This window comes from Varanus komodoensis, unplaced genomic scaffold (assembly GCF_004798865.1).
Source record: "Varanus komodoensis strain SLA01 unplaced genomic scaffold, ASM479886v1 scaffold40, whole genome shotgun sequence".
Taxonomy (NCBI): Eukaryota; Metazoa; Chordata; class Lepidosauria; order Squamata; family Varanidae; genus Varanus; species Varanus komodoensis.
The window spans coordinates 2,140,334-2,165,795 of NW_025335942.1; the positions used below are offsets into that span (position 1 = coordinate 2,140,334).

Genomic DNA, 25,462 nt, shown 5'->3' on the forward strand with positions numbered 1-25,462 from the left:
TATAGGCCTGATCCTGTCTAATCCTGGAAGCTAAGCAGGGTCAGGTCTAGTTGAAATCTGGATGGGTGACTTAAATTTATGAACCACCCAGAGAGCTTTGGCTATGGGTGGTACAGAAATGTAATAGTAGTAGTAATAGTTGGTATGTCCACTTACGGTGCTCCATGCCACAGAATGTGCCTCAAGTGACAACTGTGGGTCCAGGAGCACCCCCAGATTATGAGCCCTGTCTTTTAGGGGGAGCGCAACCCCATCCAGAGCAGGTTGACCGTCACCCAACTGGACAGACCACCTCTCCACTGACAGCACCTGCATCTTGAGTCTCAGTCTGGACTGAGTCTGTAGCTGGACTGAGTCTCGGTGTCTTGGCCCTCATCCCGTCCACTTCCATGTCAGGCACGGGTTCAGAGCAGCCACTGCCTCAGCTGGGCTTGATGAAAAAGAGAGGTCAAGCGGAGTGTCAGCCACATATTGTTGGTACCTCCACCCATACCTCCTGATAATCTGCTCCAGCAGTTTCGTGCAGGTATTAAATACCATGGGGGATAAAATAGAACCCATAACTTCCATGGCATAGAGAAACAATCCCCCAGCACCACTTTCTGGAATTGGCTGGTCTAGTTGGAGCAGAACCACTGCCATTCAGTGCTTTGTTCTTCTAGCCCAGCCAGCCTGTCCAGAAGGGTAGCATGGCCGATGGTATCGAGAGCCGCTGAAAAGTCCGAAAGAACCAACAGGGCCGTACTCCCCTGTCTTCCTCTCAGCAAAGGTCAGACCACAGGGTGACCAAGGCGGTTTCCATTCCAAAGCCAGACCTGAAGCCTGATTAAAATGCATCTAGACACTCTGTTTCATTCAAGAGTGCCGGGAGCTGTTCAGCCACCATTCCCACCTGCATACACTTTGGCCAGGAAGGGGATGCTGGCCACTGGCCTAGAGTTACTAGCATCCGCAGGGTCCAGGTGAGGCTTTTTCGGAGTGGCTGAATTACAGCCTCTTCTAGAGAGGCTGGTACTACTTCCTCTCTCCTCTCAAGAAGGTGTACACAGCCTCCTGGACCAGGTAGAAGTCCCTTCCTTAAGTGTAATAAGCCATGAGGGGCAAGGGTTGAGCACAGAGGTGGTGGGCCAGACCCGACCAAGCACCTGGTCCACATCACTGGGCCTTGTAACTGAAGCTTATCGGTGAAACTGAGCCGGAAGTGCTCTGCATGCCGATATTTTGTGATTTGAATTGGAACAGTGGCCTGAAACTGTCCGTGATGAATTGTAGTATTATTGTGGCGCTTGCCCGTGTTGTATCGTTTCTGTCCTAGTAGAGGCATTCTGTCTATCCCGTGTGGAAGAGGAGGAGGATGCACCACTCACCTGGAGACGGCCATGCAAAGGAAGTTCTTAAAAACCTGCTGCCTGGTTTGCTGGGAGCATCTCAGTGATCACTTGAAAGAATTGTGCAGCCCATGTATGTCTACTTGGAAGTAAGCCCACACGAGTTTTGTAGACCCTTATCTGGGAAGCATGCTTGGGACTGCAGCTTTCAGCTCGGTGGATTCACTTTGCAAGTAGACTTACACTGTCCGTATTTAATGGAGTGACTGATCCTAGCAGCCCTAGGTTCAGACAGAGACCTCTTAAACACCCCTTTTGTGTCAAGGTAGAAGTTACTGCAGTATCAATACATAATATCACTTTTTAATCTATCAGAGAAGAGATTCTCATTTATTTTAATGGTTTCTGAGTTTCCTTTTAGGTCCAGCCTTTCTCAAGGCAGCTTCCATAAAAGTATACAATAAAATGTGGTCATTGAAAAACTTTCCAAAGGTCAGTCTGACATTCATATAAAATTAAACACCTAAACATACATTTAAAAATACCAATAAGGGCCATTAAAATGTTCTTGTTCAAAAATATAAAATCCCAGCAATATAATGAAAGTTGACTAAATTCAAAAGGCTTGCTTCTTGGTTTTAGATAGCCAAGATGGTTCCTCCTCCATATTCTTTTCTTCTCGTCCTTCTTCACTTCTGCGCCTGACAATTTGTGATGGGATAGAGTGATGAAACATTACCTTAAAGCAAGAAAAAAGAGAAAATAAAGCGATAGATTATAATTGAAATGTTACAGTAGAAGAAAATACTAAACAGTATGTCTTTGCATCCCAGTTCCTGCTCCTTGCTGATTTTAGAAACTGGAAAAATCCACAGCAAATATGTTGCAGAAAATGAGGAATAAGAGAAAGTGACAGGTCAATAGAAAGTGGAATGGTCTGGAAGGAGACAGGCGAGCACAAAAATAACTTGAATTGCATTGTGTCCTTGTTTGGCTTCTTGTCATTGTACATCAGGATTCTCTTTGAGACAAAGATTAGAACATTCCAATGAAAAATGTTTCACCGTGAAACCAAGTTCAGGTGTTTGTGCAGCATTCAGAACGGGCAGATTTTTTATTACGGGCTTTTATGAGTGAAGTGTGCACATAGAACCATTGTGGAAGACATTGATTTATACAAAAGAATTATTAGCATCATTTGGTTGCGCCTTCATATTTTTTCTTGAAATGCGAACACTATACGGTAACTCCCAGAAAGCAGTGGAAATCGCACAAGTGTGATGGCCGGCATGTTGGTAGATTGCTTAGTTCAAGAGAAAGTCCCAAGGCTGGAAGTCATGCAGAGTCAGGGCTTATATGTCAAAGTCCAGCTGTTCATTCTTAAACAGAAGCTTAGTGACTGAACTCTTGGTTCAGGTCCAAGATTTATGACATATCCAGGTACTTGTAAGTGAACACTTGGGCCATTTTAGGCATTTTCAGGATGGCTCTTCTGCTTATACAATAGCTTAAATTTGGGGAGGGGGATGCTAAGCCGCTCTTTTGATGAGCAGTTGTGGCAAAGGATTCTAGCTCACAGATGAACACTATGCCTGAAGGAACTTTTCTGTTCCCCTTTTCAGTTGGTCCCGTAACCTGCCTAACACTCTTCAGCCCCCATCCCTTTCTCCTGCACATCTTCCACTAGAGGATTTGCAGGTTGGAAGCTGAAAGTGGGATTCAAGGGTATAGTTTGGAGCTGTAGTTGGTAGGTAACACTACCCTCCATCAGCCTGCAGTCCGATGGAAGGGCAGGTAGAGCAAGCCTCTGAGACCCCAAGCTTCCTGTAACTGGACTGGATTCTGAATCAGTCTGAGTCAGACTCTGTAAGGGTTGGAATACTTCCAATTACTTCACCCCAAGTTTCTGTTCTCAACTTTGTACTTTTGGCTGCTTCTTCTGACTGGATGCTATTGACTTTGAAGGAATAAAATGCCCCATTGCTAAACTTTATTTAGTAATCAATATATCTTAGATTATGTGTGTGCTGAATTTTATCTTTTGGTGCATTTTGGATGTACCATAAAGTTTTTGATATTCCCTTTGGAAGAATCCCCTTCCTAAGTTGTGATTAGACTTACAGCTTAAATGTTACTGATTTATTTCACAGTTGACACTATTTTTGATAACATGCTTGTACCAAAACATTATCATTCCTACTATAAAGTCTAATTGGTAGTTTGAAGGAAAGTAAAGGTCTTTGTGGGTTGCTGACTAGAGTTAAAGAGTGCATTAACTAGAGTTAAAGAAATAACACTCATACAGCAACTGTTTTATTGTAGCACACGGTTTTGTGGAATAAAGTCAAAAGAAGTTGGCAAGTACAGAAGAGGAATTGAAGTTAAACAGAGGCGTTCACGTGTCAAAGAACTGCAAAAGCAGTTGTGATAATATCGTGATAATTCGAAGATATTATGAAAATAAGCACAATACCAGTTGGAACTGTAATAACTGATGGTTACAAAATCTTAGTGCAGGCAGTCCCCAGGTTACGAACGAGTGCCATTCCTGAGAACGTCTTTAAAGTCGAATGTGTATGCAAGTTGGGTCATGAGCTTAGAGGGTGTGCTTAGTATGAGTAAGCCAAATGTTTTTTCTTGGTATACGTATATATTTTATCTTTCTATGCACTTAAGAAACTTACGGAACACTTCCATATACAGTTGACCCTCCACATTTGGAGGAGGGGGTTAGGGACATAGGACACACCCCAAGGAAAAGGAAAAACCAGAAATATCTCTAGGCCTGCCCCAAACTTTAACTCTTAATACTGTTGGCCACGCATGGCCTGTATTGCTTCTCCTTCCCTCTCTCAGACTTTGCTCCAATTCAGCAGGGGTCCTCTTCTTCCTTTATTCCTTTCCTGTGTTCTTCAGCCTGGCCCTCAGCCTGGCCCTCCCTTTCACTCCGCAGTGCCCCGCTTTGCCCCAAGGAAACGCCGCAGGGATTTCCCTCTCCAGGTGGGTGGGACAGGAAGGCATGCTTCGAAGGCCTCCCTCTCTCCCCTTTCACTTCCTCTCTCTAGGGCGAGGGCATTTTTCTGCCATAGGACTCAAAACTCCAAAAGTCCCCATGTCCATTGCTATGAATATTTAATAGGTTTTATGGCAGCTTATTTGTGAATACAGATGTTGATGACCCAGATGTTGGTAACCCAGGGACGGCTTGTATTGCCGAGTGAATTCATAGCTTTAGTAGGAAAGAAAATCATTGCCTCTGAACAAGGCCAAACTTTATTAGCTGTAATTCAACTATTTCATGAATCAGAGGGTCACCTTGACAATTATGCTTAACTTAATAATATGATATTTATCTTGCCTATTGTGTCTAGGTATCATATTGGTGTTACTCTAAGGACACAAATGAAGTAACAAGCTCTGTTTACACCAGTGTGATTCATCTGCCCATGGTATATCACAGGGGCGACTTAGCTGGGGCTCTTTGAGTGGCTTTTGTGGCTCACTGCCTGTAGCTCTCGTACATCCGATGTTTACCATATGTGGCTCTTCCCTTGAGCAAGGCTGGGCACCCCGGTATATAGACTTTTTCATGGCCCAACTTAATGGAGTTAAAGCAAATGGATTTCAGTTGGCAGAAAGTTTAGGCTGTATGGATACCCAGGGGCAAGGATCTAGGTGGAGCCATTACTCTCCCAGCTGTGTACTTGCATGTAGTCATTTGCTCTGTTCCATCTGCAGATGTGTGCCATTCGTTGTTATGGAGATAATAAAGAGCAGAAGCCGAGTGCCAGCGAGGTGTGATAGTTCAAGTCCCGAACCAGGAATGGGGACACTTTAGGTCTGCATCATCACTCAGCTGTGAAAAACACTGGGTGAATTTAGCCTACTCACTACCTTTCATCCTAAGCTATCTCACAGTGCTGTTGGGAGGGTAAAAAGTGGGTGGGGAGAACCTTGAGCTTTTGGAGGAAAGGTGAAACAGAAAAGCAATACGTAATAAAAAGGCACTGCAAGTGGAACTGATGAAGTGACTCCCTCCATGGCCCAGTCTCCAAGAATAGGTCCTATCTGAAGAGATGGTAGCCATGGTATTCTCCCTCTGGTTCCTGAAATGCCTAGGTCCTCCATTTCTTCCCACTCGACATCTTGACTTGTATTTTGCTAGTATTTATGGGTCCCTCAGTGCATTATCCCGTCCATTAAAAAGCCCCAGCAGTGCATGGCATCAGAGAATTGCCTGGTTTGCTGGTTCATGGAGACTTTTTGCAGTATGGGTCATGCAGGTCACCGCTTGCCTAGTTCTCCTGCCAGGTATGGATTGATGTCACTGAAACCCCACTGCATGGGTTGCTTGAGTGAGAAGCAACCCTCACGTAACCCAACGACAGGCATGGGGGACTTGTTGAAGCTGCAGTGACTGTACAAAATGAACCAATGTAACCTTAGACAGATACAGTGATGAACGTCCCTTCCTCAGTTTGGGTGGGACATTTTGGGCGGCTTTCTATGCATGGTCATCAGGCCGTTTCCGGCCCAGAGCCTTTGGATCCTTTGGTGCATCATTCTGCCTTATTTTGTACATCTCACTTTTCTTCTAGTAGGACCCTAGCTTCTGAACAAATTTCAGTCTTTCTTCACTGCTCTTTCACACTTTTATTGATCTTTATTGGCACATAATTCTGACATCAAATTGAGCCATTGCTTCTCATCCCTTGCTTTGGACTCCAAGACTCCACTTGAGAATGCTTTTGTTATGGACAGTTCCTTTTCATTCCCCAGCTTTCAAAGTGTGTGCTAACTGTTGATCTATTTTGCTTTCTCAGAATTCTGGTGGAATTTGCGGCTGTGATGGTGTCTAAACTGGGTGTAAATATATCCATTTTGAACAGGATTGATTTAGGGCCATTCTCTCCCTCTTGGCCTTCCAGGTGCAGCAGTAAAGCGGAATGATCCACTGCTCATGGGTGGACAATATCTGTGATCCTGACATGCACAACCGCAGCTAACCTCACAGTTCTATCATCTTTGGGAGGATGTCTCAGACACCATCAGATAATGCCGATTTTCATGGAAACAGCTACAGCTTTAGGGAGTAGATTCCCCACTTCTCAGCACTGAGGTGGAAAGCACCATGTGATGGCTTCTGACACTTGATAGTTTTAGCAGGTAGCAAATCAAATTGCAAGCATCACATCTATTTGATATGGCTCATTGCAACTGTCTCAGTTTGTAATCTTCCTTGCAGGGAAACATGAGCATTAATTGGTTGCCTTTCTTGGAATTTTGTGCAACTCTACTAGCCATTTTTGTGTTAGAATCCCTGTAGTAACCCAAGGAAAGGTTTACGTGGCTGGTGGGTGGCTGTGACTGCTGGTCGCCATTTTGAATCCAGCTTTGCCCTCTGCTATTCTTTTGTACTTAGTCCTAGTTCCAGGCTGGGAAACTTGGGGTCCTCCAGATACTGCTGAGCCACAGCTCACATCAGCCCTAGACAGCGAAGCCAGTGGTGAGGCATGTTAATAGTTGTATCAACTGGCCCACGCTAACCTAGTGGGAAACTCTCAAAGTTCTCGTATACCATACCTGTGGCAAACTAGTCCCTTCCCTCTTTCCTTCTGGTTATCAAACTCAGGACAATCTTTGGAAGTGCAGTTCTTTTAGTGAAACCGAACAGATATCAAAACAGTAAGAGCCTTCTACCAAAGTTGAGGAAGAAGCATCTGCCCATGTAAGGAGTTGAATCCGAACTGGAAACTTCCTCTCCAGACCTCCCTTTCAGTAAAGCTTCTGACTGCACCCTCAGGATGTCTCTTGCTGCTTGAGGGCAAGATAGTGGGGATTTCAGAAACCCTCTAACTGCACATCTTGTTTCTCTCATCATCTCGCATGTGCTCCCACTCCCATCCCGAAAACCCTTCCAGGCAGGCTTTCCTGTTGCACCTGAGAAACATCACCAGGTAACCTTTGAAAAGTCAAAGTCCTCCACTCAGAACCAGGCAAATGTATCTGAGCAAGAGATGGGCTCATTCCCAACCATACCACCATAACTTCATTTTCTTGGTGGAATATATATTATTTCCTGTAAACTAAGATAATCCATTGATTTTTCTGTTAGTAGTCCTCTGTGGATAATGGAGGAAAGAAAATCACCAGAATAGGAAGTGAGGCAGACGGTGGAGCTGCTGGGAGGGACTTTCCCCACATTTTGCGCTGTCGCTGTTCTCCTGGTATAAACGGCATGAGCACATATGAAGCCACTTGGAGTAGCTGGAGAGTCTAGGAAATGCTGAGAATCATGGGATAGTAGAGTTGGAAGGGGACTTGTAAGGCCATCACGCCCAACACCTGGCTGAACACAGGACTCCAGGAGGGTGGAGAGAATTGAGAACAGTCAGTTCAGCGCTTGAAAACCAGAGGGTTGCATTTCCAAGTGAGAGGTCTTGTTTGCCACCCCCTTTTAGTGCACCTACTTTTTCTGCTTTCTTGTGATGTTCAGTTGATAGCGTGGCAACTGTGCACGAATTTCCCTATATGTAAACTCTCTCTGAATTCTGCCTGTGTTTCCAACTATACTTCCCCTGCTTTGCCTGCTGGGGCTTCCAAAGGCACCAGCTGGGGATGGTTTGCACGCTGGTGCACTCCAAAGATTGGTGCATTTTTCTAGCCAAATTCCAAAGACATTCTCACACATTTCTGGGGCTGAGAAACTAATTTCCAAGTCTAACAGACCAGTTATGATTGTCCCCAAGTGCCTTTTGGGCACTGGCAGAGGGACTGGCAAAATTGGGAAGACCCACAAGGCAATTCTGCTGCTCTTCTGAAGCAGCTCAATAAATGCTTCCCACAACGCATGATGGAATCAGTTTCCCACATTCAGACAACGTGATAACCCACCATGGGTCAGGCAACCACTAAAGCAAGTCAAGGCTAGAAGTGGTTTGGCTTCTAGCCGCATGATAACCCAGTGTGGCAAGTTGTTGTAATGCAAACCCAGTCACTGTAGGAGTTCAGAGGGTATTAACTGGGGTGAAGGAATGGTCACACTGCAGTTCCATGTAAACAAGCATGCGCACCCCCACGCTTTTCCAGGCTAATTCGATGCTTTTATTATTGATTATTTCAATGTATGCGCCCACAATTGGACCCTGTGAGCAGCTGTCCACCACTAGCCAGAGAGTTCCCTGAACTGTCCACCTTCGCAACTAAAGGGACGCAGGCTTGGGCATTTCCCCGGATGCTGGTGTGCACGCGCAGAGGGAGAGAGAACGCAACACACTCTTACCTTCACAATATGCACTAATCCTTCTGTCCACAAAAGTATATTTTTCCACACGCTTGACTAGTGTAGCCCCCTGCCCGCGCACCCACCTGCAGCTTCCTCTATTTCCCTGTCTCCTTAGCTGTTAATTAACTGCATTTCTGCAGCTCCTCGCAGGGAAAGATCATTTTTATACTCTTCAGGCCATTTTTTCCCCATTTGTGCTTTAATGTGTGTGTTATTTTGCAGCATGGAGTGGAGTACCCCCTCCCCACAAGTGCCAAAACATCTACCCTGTGTGCAGGCGGGTCAAGTGAAATTTCTACAGATACGTGCGTGTTCTCCAAGTTTGCTGCTAGGGTATATAATGGTTGTTAAGGTCAAATAGCTGCTTTCATACATATAGACTAATACAACGTGATTCCACTGCATTCTTTCTTTCTGAATGTCTACTAACCAATAGATTTTCTGTGCTGCACCATCATAACCATTGCCATAATTAACAACTACATTCTGTAGTTCAGCTTGCTGTTCCATCTACATCAAAATGAAAATCGCATAAAGAAAAAGAATACTGGACTCAAATTAAAAGGAATAAAACATTTTTTTCCCTTTCTTCCGAGATGAAACATGTTGCCTATGTGCTTGTATCCTAATTGGTATGTGGTCTTTTCAAAGGTCACATGGAACATTTAGGAAATGGAGACATCAAGTATGCTTAATTGTAACTGTTCAGTGCTGGGTGAAAATTCATATCGGACCGTTACAGCCGCAGAACGAGATTCCAGTTCTTGTGGGTACACAGGTTGTTAGAGCTCGATCACCTAAAAGCCTTGTTTCAGAAGTGAGAGGCAGAAGAAATTCACAATTAGTTCTAATTCTAAAGTTACCGAGCGATATAGGTACTTTCATGGTGACTTCACAAGAAACACCCCACTGGCATTCCTTTGGTGGCACAACATGGGAAAGGACCTGATCTGGAGGGAGGGGAATGGGCTTAATTCCACCCCCGCCCACAGCCTCGCTCTTCCATTCCCCTCTCCGTGGCTGTTGCTCTTGCAGCTGCGGCAACATTCTTCTCAGGTCAGAAAGCTGAGAAACTGGAAAGCTAGAACAAACGCAGCTAAGGGGCGGCAGTGTGGGCCTGGCACCCATTTTGCCCTTTTCCAAGCATGCCCTCCCTCTCTCCCTGCGCTTGCCAGAGAATGGGTTCCCTGGCCTGGATCTTCCTTGTTTCTGCTGGAAGTCAGTTTTAATGTGAGCAGAAGAGAGAAACTGGAAAGCATCCAAGGGACTTGGGTCGGACTTCATTTGACTTGTGGTTGGACCCAAACCAGTAAAGCAGGAGGCAGATAACAGGAACAGTGATGGGAATACTGTTACATGCTCACTCCGTCTTGTACGCGTTTACTTGGAAGTACATCTTCCATTGGATGGGTTTCATTTCGAAGCATGCAGAATTTTAAATCAGTAACTAGTATTTAAAAAAAGAAAACCAAGAATATTCAAATAAAAATAGTACAGAATGTATGCTAAGTTATGTAAAATTACAGTCTTAAACGCAACAAGAACTAATGAAGTTGATTTTTTTTTCAACTGGTGAGAATATTTTCATCAACTTAGATTGACAGTATCTCTGGTAAAGCATATCTTATGTACTGTACCACTAGAAATTCTTTCGAAAAGTCAGTGGAGGCACACTAAACCAGAAACTTGATAAGAAATTTGGCAGTCGGGGGGGGGGGGGGAGGCGATGACAGAACAATTAAGGGGAGGAAGCCTCTCTCTTCCCCTCCCACCCATTTTTTCCCCAAACTGTTTTTGTTTTTCTTTTCTAGAAAATTGAAAAGTTTGGATTATTGAAAAATTGGATTATGAATATTTCCTTTTATTTAGAATTTAGGACAATATATTTATTTAGTGGTACTCAGCCTTTTCTTCCGACAAATAATTTATAAAAACTAGGTAATAGGAAGACTTTTATAGAAGGACTAGAGATGTAAAATATCTGGAAATAATGAAGCAATGGGGGAAATGCTGTGCAGATCATCTCTGTGCGACTCCCAAAATCCTTATTTCTTCCATTCCTTATTAACATTATTACTCTATGTATCCCTAGTGATAAACATTTAGCAATGTTCCAAGTGATGCTCTCTTTCCCAACATACGAGTAGAGTTTCATGTCATAATATGGAAGAAAATGTGTGTTCTTGACAGTTTGATTCTGTTCTAAAAGGTCCTGTGTTTTGGGGCTTGTTCTGGTTACGTACTACAGCAATCGGTTAATGTCATTCTACTCTAAAACACACATGTGAATAAAACACAGTAGCTTATCCTGCTGCTATCACCAAATGCATGTTTATTTTATTTATTTATTTAAAACTTTTCTATACTGCCCCATACTTAGACATCTCGGGATGGTTTACAACAAATTAATCCTAAAAATAGAAATAAGAATAACAGTTGCCCAGCATCCAATGTTAAAATATAAACCCACTAAAACAAGTTAACAATTAAAATACTGGGAGAATAAAAAGATTTTTTCCTGATGACGAAAGGAAAGAAGTGTTGGCACCAGGCGGACCTCTTTGGGGAGCATGTTCCACAATCGGGCACCACCACAGAGAAGGCCCTCCTCTGGGTAGTCCGGATCAAGGAGCACTCCCAAACTGTGCACCCCATCCTTTAGGGGGAGTGCAATCCCGTCTAGAACAGGGCAGATGTCACTCACCTGTAGGGCTGAACCGCCTACCAGCAGGACCTTTGTCTTATCTGGATTGAGCTTCAGTTTATTGGCCCTCATGCAGCCCATTTCCCTGGCCAGGCACTGGTTCAGTACAGCCACTGCCTCACCTGGACTAGATGTAAATGAAAGGTAGAGCTGGGTGTCATCAGCATACTGATGACTCCGCAGCCCAAACCTCCAGATGACCTCTCCCAGCAGTTTCATGTAGATGTTAAAGAGCGTGGGGGATAATACAGAACCCTGCAGAACTCCATGGCAAAGTTGCCATGGCGCAGAGCCACAATCCCCCAGCACCACCTTCTGGAATTGGCCAGACAGGTGGGAGTGGAACCACCGTAAAGCAGTGCCTCCAACTCCTAACCAGGCCAGTCTATCCAGAAGGATACCATGGTCAATGGTATTGAAAGCTGCTGAGAGGTCCAGGAGAACCAACAGGGACTCCCCCTATCCTTCTCTCTGCACAGGTAATTGTACAGGGCGACCAAGGCAGTTTCTGTTCCATAGCCAGGCCTGAAGCCAGATTGAAGTGGGTCAGGATGGTCCATTTCCTCCAAGAATGCCTAGAATTGTCCAGCCACCACCTGCTCGAGGACCTTGTTGTTACTTATATGCCTGAAACTAAAGGAAGCTGAATTTCAAAATAAATAAATGGAGGCCATCAGTCTAGGGAAGGCTGTCCTGAAGTAACAAATTTACTTTGGATCTACAAAGAACTCTTTTTAAAAGTATTGCTTATTTTCCAAGTTCCCCCAAAGTTCCTTCCCTGCCATTTCTTCAAAATTCCTGGAAATTTTACATCTCTAAACATGATCTTTGTTGATATAATCACAAAACTCTTCCTTTACAACCACAAATACTGTCGATCTGTGAGGAGAAAAGTATCTTTCAACACAAATGGAGAAGAAACCCTTGGAGTAACCATATGAGCTGACTGTTCTGTGGAATAAAGCACCTTGGCTCAAGTATCTTCACTGGGAAATAAATATAATAAAAAGATTACACTGCATCTAATTACAATGCAAGCAGGAATCCTTTTATGGTGCTGAAACAGAGGATGCTTTGATATGAACCTTTAAAAATGAAATGTGTATCCACTGCCTTCATTCTACTTGTGCATTATTTTAAAAAACCGGACTGGAGATAATAGGACATCTACATCTTTTAAAATGTTTTGTCTGTAATGGCAGGGTTATGGGTAGTAGACAGCAATTTTGCCTTTTAACGCTTCACTCTTGGATATGGAATAAGGAAGCCCTGCAATGCTCAGAGACAGAGGGTTTGTTTGCCTGCTCATTTCTGAACGTGATACAATCCATTAGTCTGAAGGCTAAATGTTATATATCGCATTTAAAATATCTATGTGAAGTTTATTTTATTACAGTTTCAGGTATGACAGTGTTCTTTTTTTCTCATCCTTTTCAAACCCCTGTTTATATGTGTGTATTTTTCCTCTGCCTAGACCTGGTTAACCATTTCTGTGAACAGGTCCTCAATTTTTTACTTTGTCCCTACTTTCCTGTCGTAGCCCCATCTTCCCCTGGTGTCGACTCCGTACCCTTACAGCGCACAGGCAGTCAGCACGGCACACAGAACGCAACAGCGACCTTCCAGAGGGCCAGCTATGCAGCAGGCCCGGCCTCCAATTACACAGATCCCTACCGACAGCTGCAGTATTGTCCTTCCGTTGAGTCGCCGTACAGCAAATCTGGACCAGCCATCCCACCTGAGGGAACCTTGGCTAGGTCCCCTTCAATTGATAGCATTCAGAAAGATCCCAGGTGGGTGAAACCTTCTTCTCTCTACAGTGATGCTCTCATGCCGAAGTTTACGTTTGCAGCCGAGCTCGTATTTTACATGTGTGGTATTATGAGGCCAGTGAATCGGCCAGTGGAATGCATGGTTTCATTTGGCATTTTTGCAAGAATTTTTCAATACGAGTGTCTTTATAGAAACAAAAGAGAGAGAAAATAGGATGAATAGGTATTATTGGGTTCTTCTGATAAATCTGTCCTGTGAACATATTGCATGAATTTGATATAGTAACTAAAGAAACATGTATTGAGTTTTTTTTTTTTTTTTGCTTCTTTGGGTGACTTTACTAATAGAAAAACAGAGCATTGTTTGAGATTCATAGTTTTATGAAATGCTACTATTTTCTGCTAAGTCAGAGGTTAAGGTGATGAGAAAGTGTTTGCAGGTCTGTTGTCATATGGTCATTCCGTGGGAGTTGAGCTGAGATTATTGTAAAAAGGAAATTCACTTGAGCTGAGATCACTGGGATCACAGAAAATGTGTGAAGTCTCATTCAAAAATACATGCCTGATTTATACAAGACCTCCATTTGCAAGTGGTGTGACTTTCGCAGAATTCACAGAAATGTGAAGCAGAGGAGGAATTTCTAGTGCTTCTCTTCGTACCTTGTATAGTGCTTGTAGGCACTCAACATCAGAAGAGGCACTGTTTAAAACAACAGTACACAGACAAAGGCACAATCAAAACGCACCACCAGTCCTTAAGTAAACCATATACACTTGTTGTGAGCCAAGTGCACCCAGACTTGTGTATAAGGACTGCACAACCGTGGCTTATCATGTACTCCAGAGAAGGGTCACAAGGCTTCTTGGAGAGTTAAACAACCTTCCGATGGCCTCATTTTACTTTAGAGGATTTCAAGCCTCCCATAAGGCATCACACCCAGCTTTGGATCTCATGATCAGCAACAAGGGTGGCGATTAAGCCAACCATGCCCAGTGAGTGCCGGAGCTCACAAGAAGCCACATTGGCTTCCTTCTGTCGTGCAGCCCAGATTAATATCCCATCGAGCTTGTTCAGGTCAGTGCCTCTGTAATGTTATGTAAATGTTTTCTTGTTATGTTTATAGTATGTTCCTTCTTGTAAATTTCACTAAGTTGCGCATGAATGTTCTTGGCAAAATAATTTCTATAGATGAGCAACATTTTGTGAACTTGTAGGAGCAGTTGCCCAAACATCTGCAGTGTATAGAAGTAGAATATAGGGATCATTTCTGAGAAAGCTCATATAGCACATATTTGTATCACTACTTTAATTACAATTTATTTTTATTTTTTAAAAACAAGATGTTACCTACATTCACTGCTGAGAGATCAGTGACATTGATTAGTTAGCCCTTGTCTCATTTGGTCCATCACTTTGAAAGTCTGATTTCTTTGTTGTAGTGAAACTCCCACATGTATCTGGATATTTCTTTTGTGACATACTTGTGTGTTGAATCCTCCCCTGTACAGCATTCAAAAGTTGTTGTGTCAAAAAGTACTTGTTTTGAGTTATTCCTTTTAAGAAGTATGACTAACTCTGCTGTAACATGCCACTTCTAAAAATGTTTCCATGCAGAGATTTTTTTTATTCTTTTCTGAATGCAAGATACATCATCAGATGATCATCTATTTTGGATGGATGACTCTGACCCCATCCCCATGACCTTGTGATTTAACATTGAGCTCTGAGATCAATTCATGGAATAGAAGTAAAAGGTAAAGATCGAGAAGAGTTGCATGTGCGGCAAGGGGTCCAAAGTGAATTCATTATCTGGGAGTCCCTGAGCTGTTGGAAGCTGAGTTTAAGTGCCTCCGACTATTGCGTCTGCTTGGGATTGTTGGGCACCAGCCCCGTCATCTGTCAGTCTCCTTCCCTCTTCACACCTCTGGCATTTCCCAAATTTACTACCACACAAGGAGAGAAGAAAGAAAGTAGCAGATGAGAGGTTTATTTAAACCCAAGGTCTTTTCCATCACTTCTTTATCATAACGCCTCCTGTACACACTCAAAACCTATGCTTCTGACACTCACAATTGCAAATGTGCTCTTTTTTATCCCTCGAAGGAGTACTGGGAAGAGGCTATAACTTCTGGAGTTCCCATTGACAACGGTGGGTCTGAGTGTTCTTGGAATTCTTTGTAGCAGATCATTGGGATTCAAAGAGCCCTTGACATTACATAAGTGCCTCATTTACCATCCTCCCACTTACATCTTGTAACCTCTCTCATTCTGTTAGAACTAGGGTCATCCATTGAAGCTGAATGGTGTAGGAGGCAGGGCAGAGAAAAATAAATGCTTTTTTACACAGTGCATGATTTAACTATTGAATTTGTTACCCCAAGATGTTGGCTGCTAACAGAAAGGGAATTTAGACAAATCCATGGAGGAAGAAGCTATGGCCAGCCATGATGGTTACATCAGACTTCCCGAGCTGGGCACCCTCCAAGAGTGATGGACCACAGCCTCAGAATCTCCAAGCAGACAGAGGAAGGCTAAGATAGGCCACCTCCAGGATCAGAGGCAGTGTGCCCAAGTGTGCCAGCTGTTCAGGAGCCCGAATGGTGGGTCCCTGCCTTTGCCTTAGCATAGGCTTGCATGGGGAAGCAGAATGCTGGATTGCGTAGGCTTTGCTCTGAACCAGCAGGGTTCTTTGCATGTTCTTAAGGTGGGGGAGGACACAAAAATGGATATTCAACAGAGCACGGATGGTAGAGGAGCTCCCTTAGGCTGGTATTGTGGAGCCCGTCCCCAGCATTTCTCCAAAAAGCCTTCAGAAATGCAGCTTTTGGAGACTGAAATAATCCATATTGAGATATTTGGCAACCACTACCAAGAGTCTGAAATTATTTCAAGGCAAATCTCCGGATTGAATTAGAATATGTTCACCGATGTTTTGTGCCAGTGTTCATGGATCTCTTTTCCTGCTGAACAGATTTTAGAAAATCAGTTATCTCTGGAATACTTTATATGACTTACCATAGGGGAAAGATGGGTCCTGCTTACACAAAGACTCAATATTTTTGTGGGGAAAATGACGAAGTTTAAAGGACATCTTTTTCCTCACCATAAAAGGGTTGGACAAGAGGCTTGGGTGATGCGTATCCAGTGAAGATTAAAATAGGGTACATTGAAGGTTTATGTCGACTAGTCATAGAATTCAAATGTTACTAGCAAATTAGAACAGCAAATAAGAAGTTGAAAGAAAAAGGAGGGTCATGAAAGCCAAAGCTCCTTTCCTGAACCACAACTTTGTATTCAGCCACCAGTTTGAGAAGTGTGAACCACTTCACTTCAGAAGAAGCAGAAAACATTATCACCAGCTTTCCATGCCATTTCCATGTGAAACAATCGTATTTCATTAGCAGGCTGGGGGGGGGGGGATGTCCCTGCATAAGCTTCCACTCTGATAGAATGCCTGAAAAACTATCAATCAGACTTTTTAGGAATTCTGTGGTGAATTCTTGCCTAAATGCACTAAGCAGGAAAGGAATACTGAAGTGAATTAAATGCAAAGTACAGTCAAAGGATGTTAAATGTCATAATATGTAGCATTTGAACTGTTGCAAAGAATTGCTCTGGCTAATATGAACTTCAGCATCGCTATTCCAAGGCGTTCCTGCTTTGAAAGTTACAATTCCATTTCATCCCCTCTGCTGAGTTTAATTTTTCATCATGCTGCGAATTAAATCACCTGAGTATCATGGGAGCCCTTCAGTCAGAAAACCTTCTTTGTGCTTGGTTTTGCCCTGCTTTTGAGGGGAAAGGAGCTGAGTACGCTTTGTGGTCCATTAGCACTCATCATTGCATTATATTTGCAAGCTGTTTATAATTTTCCATTTTTCCCTGTGAAAAAATGGAACTTACATTGATAAGCAGCCATTATTATCTTCATGGCCATGAAAGTGTTTTGAGATTAAAATTCACAGTAGAAGGCATTGCTTTCAGACAGACTGAAAGGTTTCTGAGGAGATTTCAGAATATACCTGTTTTATGCTCGCTGTGGTTTGTCAAGTGTGAAATATTATTAGAGATGATTATGATATCAGATTATAAATCCTAATAGGCGAATGGATGCAAACGCATCTCTTTTGTGTATTTATCTGGCTTAATTAAAACGTATAAGGGATTCTATTGATAGAAATAAAATCAGAACAAGCCACTGCAACGTGGAGCATGTGGCTTTCTGATCCCTGCGCTTTTCACCCCCTTTGTGTCTTTATCTGCTAGGGCTGAGTCAGACTCAGCATTACAGCTCATTATGGGGCAATCCAACAGGTAAGGCAACAACCAGGTAAACGGTCAAGCCTAAGTTTTCAGTCCGGACTGGCCAAGGCAGGGATGGGCCAGATACAAGCAAAGGGTAAAGCAGCTGTTAAGCAGTCGGATACAATACATGCATCCTATAAATATTTTGTGTTGTAAGCCGCCCCGAGGCTTCGGCAAGGGGCAGCATAGAAATGTTCTAATAATAATAATAATAATAATAATAATAATTATTATTATTATTATTATATCCGATTGGCCAACCGTCCTTCTGAGATTGACACATTTGAGAGAACTGGGCAGCACCAGCCTTGTAATTAACAATTCCTCAGGTCTTTCTCTCCTCCCTCAGTGCAGATGTTTGCTTTGCTGTTCCTTGTTCTTACCTTGCAGACACTGTACAGCTTACAGGTATTTATGTAGTCACGGAATGCGAAAAGGAATTTGGTGCCATGGTCCTGTTGTTTGTGGCAGAGTGACATCCTGCACTAGGCCATTGTATTGAATCCAAACCAAAATACTCATTCAGCTGCAAGTCGTATCGTAATGAAAGATGGCTTGAAGGGAAAGCAAACCAATTTAATTGTGAAGATACAGAAGCACCAAAAGAATTTCCTTAAGACCTGGCCAGTCCCATATGTCTACCTCTTGAATTCTGTTGCATCTAAATGTTGGCGGCCTTCATACGTGTGTGAGTAGATGCTGGGTTTCAAGGACAGTAGCCATGACGCTTGCTCCATGATGGGAGCCGTGCTACAGGGCAGATGCTCCATGCATTAACCCACCACCTCGTGCTTTTGTGGCAGGACAGTTAAAATAGTAATAAACCCTAACAAAGCACACCAATTCATAACACTCAAATTTCCCATGGATGCAGATGATGTGTAAGTAGAAATTCATGCTGCCGTAAATCAGATTTTAATATTCCTAACGTCACTTTATGGGTATATTTATAAGCTGCCTTTGTGGGTCTTGTGGGAGCAGATTAAAAAAAGACCACACCAAAGAACCTCTCAGTTGGAGCACTGAACAGTGGCTGTGTTTGGACATCATGGTGAGCTATGGAGGCAATGCTGTCCCGGCAGCAAAACTCCTTGTGACGGGGACGAGGCCCAGGAAGCCTCTGGATCCTGCCCCACCCTCTCTTCTGAAGTGGCCATGAGGGGGGATGGGAAGCTTCCGCCGCCATCTTGACCACAGTTTTGTGTTCTAGACGAGCTCTAAACTGTGATGAATGCTAGTTCACTTTTGTGGAAACAAGCCAGATTTGTAACACATTGTGTGAAGTTGGCTTGGTAACAGTCAAGCCATACTTTGTTGGTTTCAAACGGCATAGAAACATAGAAACAGAGTGGGTCAGAAGGGACCTCCCGGGCCATCTAGTCTGACCGCGGCTCTAAGCCAGCTCCACTCATGACACGCCCACCATGTGCATGTCCAGCCTCTCCTTGAACACCCTCACCGATGGGGCCTCAGCCACCTCCCGTGGAAGCCCATTCCATACCCTCGGGGTCCTGACTGTTAGCAAGTACTTCCTGACATCCAAATTGAACCTTGGCTCCCTGGGGTACGAGGGATTGCCCAGTGAGTGACTAAAACCCCACACTCCCGGGTCCCTGGTCCAGCACTCTGATCACCACAGCGGCTCAATATAGCTGTCGTCTGTGCAGCAGTTGTTCATGTGTGACGGACAAAAGTGGTAAACCTACCTTCATGTCTACTTAAAAACAATTATAGTTTACTAAACATACTTAGCTGGAGGTAAGTCCCACTGAACAAAGTGCAATGAATGGACTTTTCAGCAAACATGCATAAAAGCCTTTTACTTCCTGGCACTTTGAAAGTGGTTCCGTTTCACCACTGAAGGGCTCTCATTCTGGAAGCGGGAGAGATCGCACGAGCCTGAGGTCTCTTCGCTACGAGTATATAATGGAACAGCGACATTTAATCATTGCACTTAAATGGCATCACCAAAGGAGAGACGACTTAATTAGCTCTGTAGCTGGTTGATGCTGTAGATGGAGCAAAACAGCCTTGCTGCTACCCTGCTGACATAGTTGTATAAGAAAATGATAGTGTTGATCAATAGCAGTGGAAGGAGTTCTTGATTTTATTCAAAGTAAGTTACGAGTTTAGATGACAAGAAAATTAAATGCTGGCCCAGAAAAATTTTCAGGCAAATTGTCCCACTGTAGTTAAAACAGTCATAATCACTGAGCACAACCTGTCCCAGGATAGGAACCATGAACCAGCTTCATGCGATCGTGGCAGCCCGTCACGGATTGCTCAAGCCTTGTTGCGTTGCAGTGTGTGTTGGTGGCCATTCTGAATCTTCAGCCCATCACTGGGGGTGGCTCTGGCTTGCTGTGCTGTCCAAACCCAGGCAGCAGGGGATGCTTGGGGTTAAAGAGCAGGCTGCTGCTCTTCTGTGGAACAGTGTCTCTTGCCCGCCCTAATAAAGTCTTAATAACTTGGCTCTGATTTTTGTCATCAGTCTTCTATTTGCAAGGCTTGCTGAAGAAGCCAGCGCTTTCTGCATGGTGAATTTTCTGAAAGAACTGTCGGAAAGAATTGATTAATGCGAACACAGTTAAACAAAAGTGCAGCACACACGGAAGCATTCGGTGTGGCTGCATCTCAAGAAGTAGCCCCATTGGGGTTGGTGGGGGAAGCCACTTTGGAGCGGATGGAAAGGGAAGGGCCACCCCGCTTACATTGGGCTGAGTGGCCCTAGTGGGTCATGTCCTTTTTAATACACAGGAGAGAAGTTACGGGATCAAGTGGAGAGATTCGGGAGGGGCCCACTTAGTGTGCTTGAGCATAGAGGGTGGTATGATGTTGGGAAGAGGGTTAGTCTTCCCAACTGCTCCTCCCATATTTCCCACGGACCGTTGTGGTACAGCCTCAGCAGCCATGTGATACAGCTCCAGCATTCTATTTTGCTAATAAGCACAAGTGTACTCCTTAGCAGAATAGAAGTTTTTTCTAGATTTTTTTTTTCACCTGCGAGAAGAGTTACACGAACATGTTCTTTTCACCTTTCAGTTTGAACGAATCTTTTCAAGAAAGTAGTTGCTGTTACTAAATTTTTGTAAATCTCCGTGAAGGTTTTTCCCTGGTGGGTGGAATAAGATGTGCGCAATTCTCCCCAAAGGTGGGGAAGGGGGACTGTTGCCAACCAAGAAAGTAACAAAAGTAGAATCCGTTTCCTGGAGGAGAGGCAGAGTTTGTGAAGAGTGACAATACTTTCTGTTGCTCCTGCCAGGTGGTTCTGTAGCCTTTTCCAAGAAACTCCTTCACTGGGTTTGCACATCACATAAAACAACCCAACAATAACCCGTGGTGTCTTAGGGTGTCTTCTGCATCCTTATCAAACTGCACTGAGGAAAGTGCCGAGTTCAGACATTATGCCACCCCCACCCCCAAAATGCCAACCTACCATGTTGTGCAAATCAGGCCAGAGTTTTCCATCTGCTCCAAGCTTAAGACTTCTACTGCCACTTACCGTATTTTTCGCTCTATAAGATGCACTTTTCCCCCCTCAAAAGTAAGGGGAAATGTCTGTGCGTCTTACAAAGTGAATGTGTATGTGCCTGACGCCCGGGACGCTGCCGGCCGCCTGTACCACGTGGCACCACCTTGCCAGCATGTCCTCGGCACGCGCTGCTTTGCCCCCACCTCTGGCGCAGGTGAGAGCTGTGCCACTCAGGGGGAGCAGTGCGGAGGAGGAGGAGCCGCAGGCTTGAACCCGCCGGCCGCACGGAGGGACGGACTGCTCACCCCCACCGCCCGGGAAGACCTGCCGCGGAGAAGGAGGAGCTGCGGGCTTGAACCCACCGGCCGCACGGAGGGACGGACTGCTCACCCCCACCGCCCGGGAAGACCTGCCGCGGAGGAGGAGGAGCTGCGGGCTTGAACCTGCCGGCCGCACGGAGAGACGGACTGCTCACCCCCACCGCCCGGGAAGACCTGCCGCTGCCACACCACCCGGAAGACCACCGCTGGCACACTGCCGGCCCGGCTGCACCACGTGGCACCACCTGGCCGGCACACGCTCGGCGCGCCCTGCTCCGCCCCCCCTCCTCCGGCGCAGGTGAGAGCTGTTAATCACAGGTCGGTGTGTGTTTTCAAATGGCAACCCGTCTTTTAATGAAGCCCATGGGGAAGTGATGGGGAATGTGCCTGTGATTATCAGGAAGCTTTCCATGGATCCCTCCTCTAAAAACTAGGTGCGTCTTATGGTCAGGTGCGTCTTATAGAGCGAAAAATATGGTATTTTACACTATATGATAAGGTTTTAGCTGTTCTTTGGTTTTAGCTGTTGAGAATATTAAATTGTTCATTAAGCAGACAGGACATTTTATATTGTATTTTAAAGATTTTAATCTTTTCGTAAAACAACCAAAGATCTTCAGCTGTTGAGCAGTATAGAAATAAAATAATAATCTCACCAACAGCAATAGCATTGAGAGTCAAAAAGTCACTTGCACGGAAGAATCAGGGATGTGTTTTAACTCTGCATAAAAGCTGCTTTGATCTGCCACCTGTCCGCTTATGTGCAAACCTTAAAAATAGAGTATTAAACAAATAAGCTTAGAATTCAGAATAGACAAAAATAATCTTTTCAGGCAAGTGAGAACATGTTTGGAAGTAATTAATTATAAGTTTCAATTAAGTGCAGTACTATGAAATACTTTATCCTTCCTGCTAGGAAGGATTCATTAGTGCTTATCGGTAGAATCTGAATTGCATGCGAAGTAGCTTTGAAATCTTTCATTAAGCCTATTGAAAGAACAAAACCATTGACTTCTGAGAGCTTTCTTTCCTTTATACTTGAACTCTGAACTCTTTAACAGAAGTCCTAGAGGGAGTCCCTGGCTGGGTACTAACAAGTCACTAGTAAGTCACTTAAGGCCTCGTGGTAACTTGCTCATGCAACTCTTCAACCTTTTGTAAGAAGAAACTTTCTTTCCTCACCTTCTGTCCCTTTTTTTACAGCAACCATTTTGTCACTTTGAAAAATATGTCTCATTGCTTAAACTAGGAAATGGGATCTTAATTTTTGGTTGGAGCTCCATATCCTGTTTTGAGTAGGGAAATTCTAAAGCAGGGTAGGAAACCTCTCTCAAGTAAAGGCCCATGTTCCTTTGAGGGAACGTGAGTGAGGCCAGAAATAGCAGTGAGCAGAGCAGCGCCATGTTTCTTTCTGCTATCCACCTCTCTTGCTCCCTGCCTTTCCCCTGCCCTCCATCTTAGCCACCCCATTTTCTCCGTGCCAGCACTCAGCAGAGGAAGCTTGAGAGGCATCAGCAGAGAAAGACACCCCCTCTTCCTCCCATGGGAGTTCACTTGTGGGTTGGGCAAAGCTGCAAGCTTGGTGGGAACCCACTGGGGGCCGCACTTGGCTCGAAGACTGTAGGTTTCTCACACCTGTTCCAAGAAAAAGGCAATAGCTGTGCTTTAGTTGAGTCTCAAGATGTGTGCTATACTTGTGTATTAAATAATTATGGGATACCTCCCCATGTTTAATCCTACGATTCTGTAAAAACAAGAATAGGCAGTACTTTTTAAATAAAGGATTATTGAATCACGGGAAAAATCAGTCCAGTTCCAGAGGCAATGGTGGGGAAAAGCAGGAGCCCCTCTGAAAAGGGCTTAGCTTAGCAACAGAAAAGGTTGCTCCCTCCTTGGTAATATTTCATCTCACAAGAGTCCTGAAGAACAGACCCGCAGGTAGCCGCTGCTGCTTACGGGCCCACGTGTGAGGCTCCCCTGCCACGGTATTTCTGCCGTGGGAAGATTTACGAGCCGCACCATCTTTTGGAATCGCGCTGTTTTCCACAGGGATGGACTGCAGCAGCCCGTGCATTTGCACCCGCTTTTCACACTTCTGCAAGTCACTTCCACTTGTCAGTTGTTTCCTGTAATTGCATAGCAACTTTTGCTTTAACAAGGTCTGGAATAGAGGCTCTGTGGAGTTTCCTAAACTGAATTATTTCCTTTCCGCTGAGCTTGGCACCAACATCTTTATCAGTCCATTTGCTTGTCTCTCTAGAGATTGCTTTAAACTACAAAATTAGGTCTTTGATATGTGTATGTAGCTTTTTTTTTAAATTTCTCCTCTTGTATAGATTCACTTCCATTTTTATTTTTACAGCACTTTAAAGTTTATGCCTCTAAACATGCCTCCTTCTGAATCAGAGCTAGTTATAATGCAAGTTTGTGTTTCTTTGATATTGAAATGCAGTGTAATTAATTGGTTTGGGGATACATGTGTTGGAGAAACATTTATACCACATGTAGCACACATTACATAATAATGCAACAGCCTGTTGTGTTGCATCAGATTACTTAATCATTAATAGTTTGCTAAGGAAATAGGAAAAATAATGTTTACAAATTAAAGATTCATGGAATTTTTCAGTTTTCTTTTCGCAGGAAGAGAAGATATATCTGTGTGTGATACAAATTAAAATAAATGCTTGTTTTAACTGGTTGAGGAAAAGATTATAATCAAGAAACTAAATGAAGAAATAAGCTTCCAATTGTTAAACACAGCAACTTTTCATTTATTAACATTGCGGTGGGAGATTCTTTGTATCCACTTTTCCCACGACCACCTGAAGGCCATCCATTGGATTGCAGAGTAACAGGAGTTTGATTATAAATGTTTCTCACAATAAAATCATTGGAGTAATTTTTTCTTGATTAAGTTGAATTAATTACAATTGATGCATTGAGTAGGAATGGGCCATGAGCAAGATTTAAGCTTGCTGAAGTGCTGTTTTCCACCTCAATGCAAAGGTTGCTTTTTCCACCCTGCCATCAGGAAATGTGCACATTTTCAAACACAAATAATGCGTACTTTTCAAAGTATACACCCCAAATGTGCATCTCCCCCATAGGCTAAAGCATAAAACATGGTTTTGGAGATGTTTGAGCGCAAACTCAAGCTCAGCATATTCCCATGAATTATCCTTCTGTTTATGCTTCGGGCTGTGAACAGAATATGTCCACACACTCATATATCCCTGGCATTGAACCATTAGTATTTGGTTGTAACATCTAAGTTACACTGCCGCTGTCAAGACACTGCAAAATTGTTCAAAGGCCATCTCTAGAGTTAATGTCTATCAAGTTAAACTAATGCAAATATTAATCTTTCCTCAATCAACCATAAAGCTGTTGAACCGGTTTCTGGATGAGTATTGAACAGGATGGTGATAGGTTATTTCAGAGGTGGCGAACCTATGGCACACGTGCCACAGCGGGCATGCAGAGCCCTCTCTGTCAGCATGCGAGCCCAGTTGCCCCAGCAGCTGAGCATCGGATAGCAGCGCACACAGGGCCCATGCGCATGCTTGGAAAGGAGTAGTGGCGCCAGGCGATGATGTCACAAGCCACGACTCATCCAAGCATTTGCATGGCCAGTCAGTGCGCTGCCATTTGCTTGGACTGGCTGTGAGTTGTTTTTTCTAAATTAAAACCTCAGTATTCAGGTTTTATTGCAGTGTTGGCACTTTGCGATAAATAAGTGGGTTTTGGGTTGCAGTTGGTCAATCGGTCTCTCAAACGTCACAGCCAGAAGTATAATTGTTTGTTTGTTTGTTTGTTTGCAAAGTTCTCTGTGTGGCTTACAGTAAGCAAATACGCCAATAGAGTACGCATCTGTTTCTGAGCAGACAATAACAGTGAAACGCAGAAGTGGAAAACTCCGAGTGTTATCTTCGAAAGAACACAGAAGTTTCTGAAGGTGCATTTGTAGGATAGACAAACGCTGATATATTGAGTAATGGCTCCTGCTTTTTAAACAAATGTGTGAAGATGGAATCAAATGGGTGAGATTATGGGTAATCCTCACTATTTAAAAGCAAGTAGAAAGTCCCTTATGTAAATTTCTTTCAGTCAGAAAGGGATTTTTAAAATTGGTGCATGCAGTTTAAGATCTCATTTAAGGAAATCTACTTCAGCACCAGTCTACATTTGGAGGTAGTGCAGTACCTTCTGTTCCAGAAGAATTTGCTGAGTTACTATAATCTGAAGGTGTTTTTAAATCTAGTTTTATCCCTT

The 25,462-nt window shown here is 43.8% G+C and overlaps 1 protein-coding gene across 1 annotated transcript in view; it reads left to right on the forward strand.

The window, feature by feature from the left end:
- CTNND2 (catenin delta 2) overlaps window positions 1-25,462 on the forward strand; it is a 489,283-nt gene that overhangs the window by 266,633 nt on the left and 197,188 nt on the right. Inside the window, exon 8 of the mRNA XM_044442939.1 lies at window positions 12,792-13,110. Within this exon, the coding sequence (XP_044298874.1) occupies window positions 12,792-13,110 (319 nt within the window). The remainder of the gene's footprint in view (window positions 1-12,791; window positions 13,111-25,462) is intronic.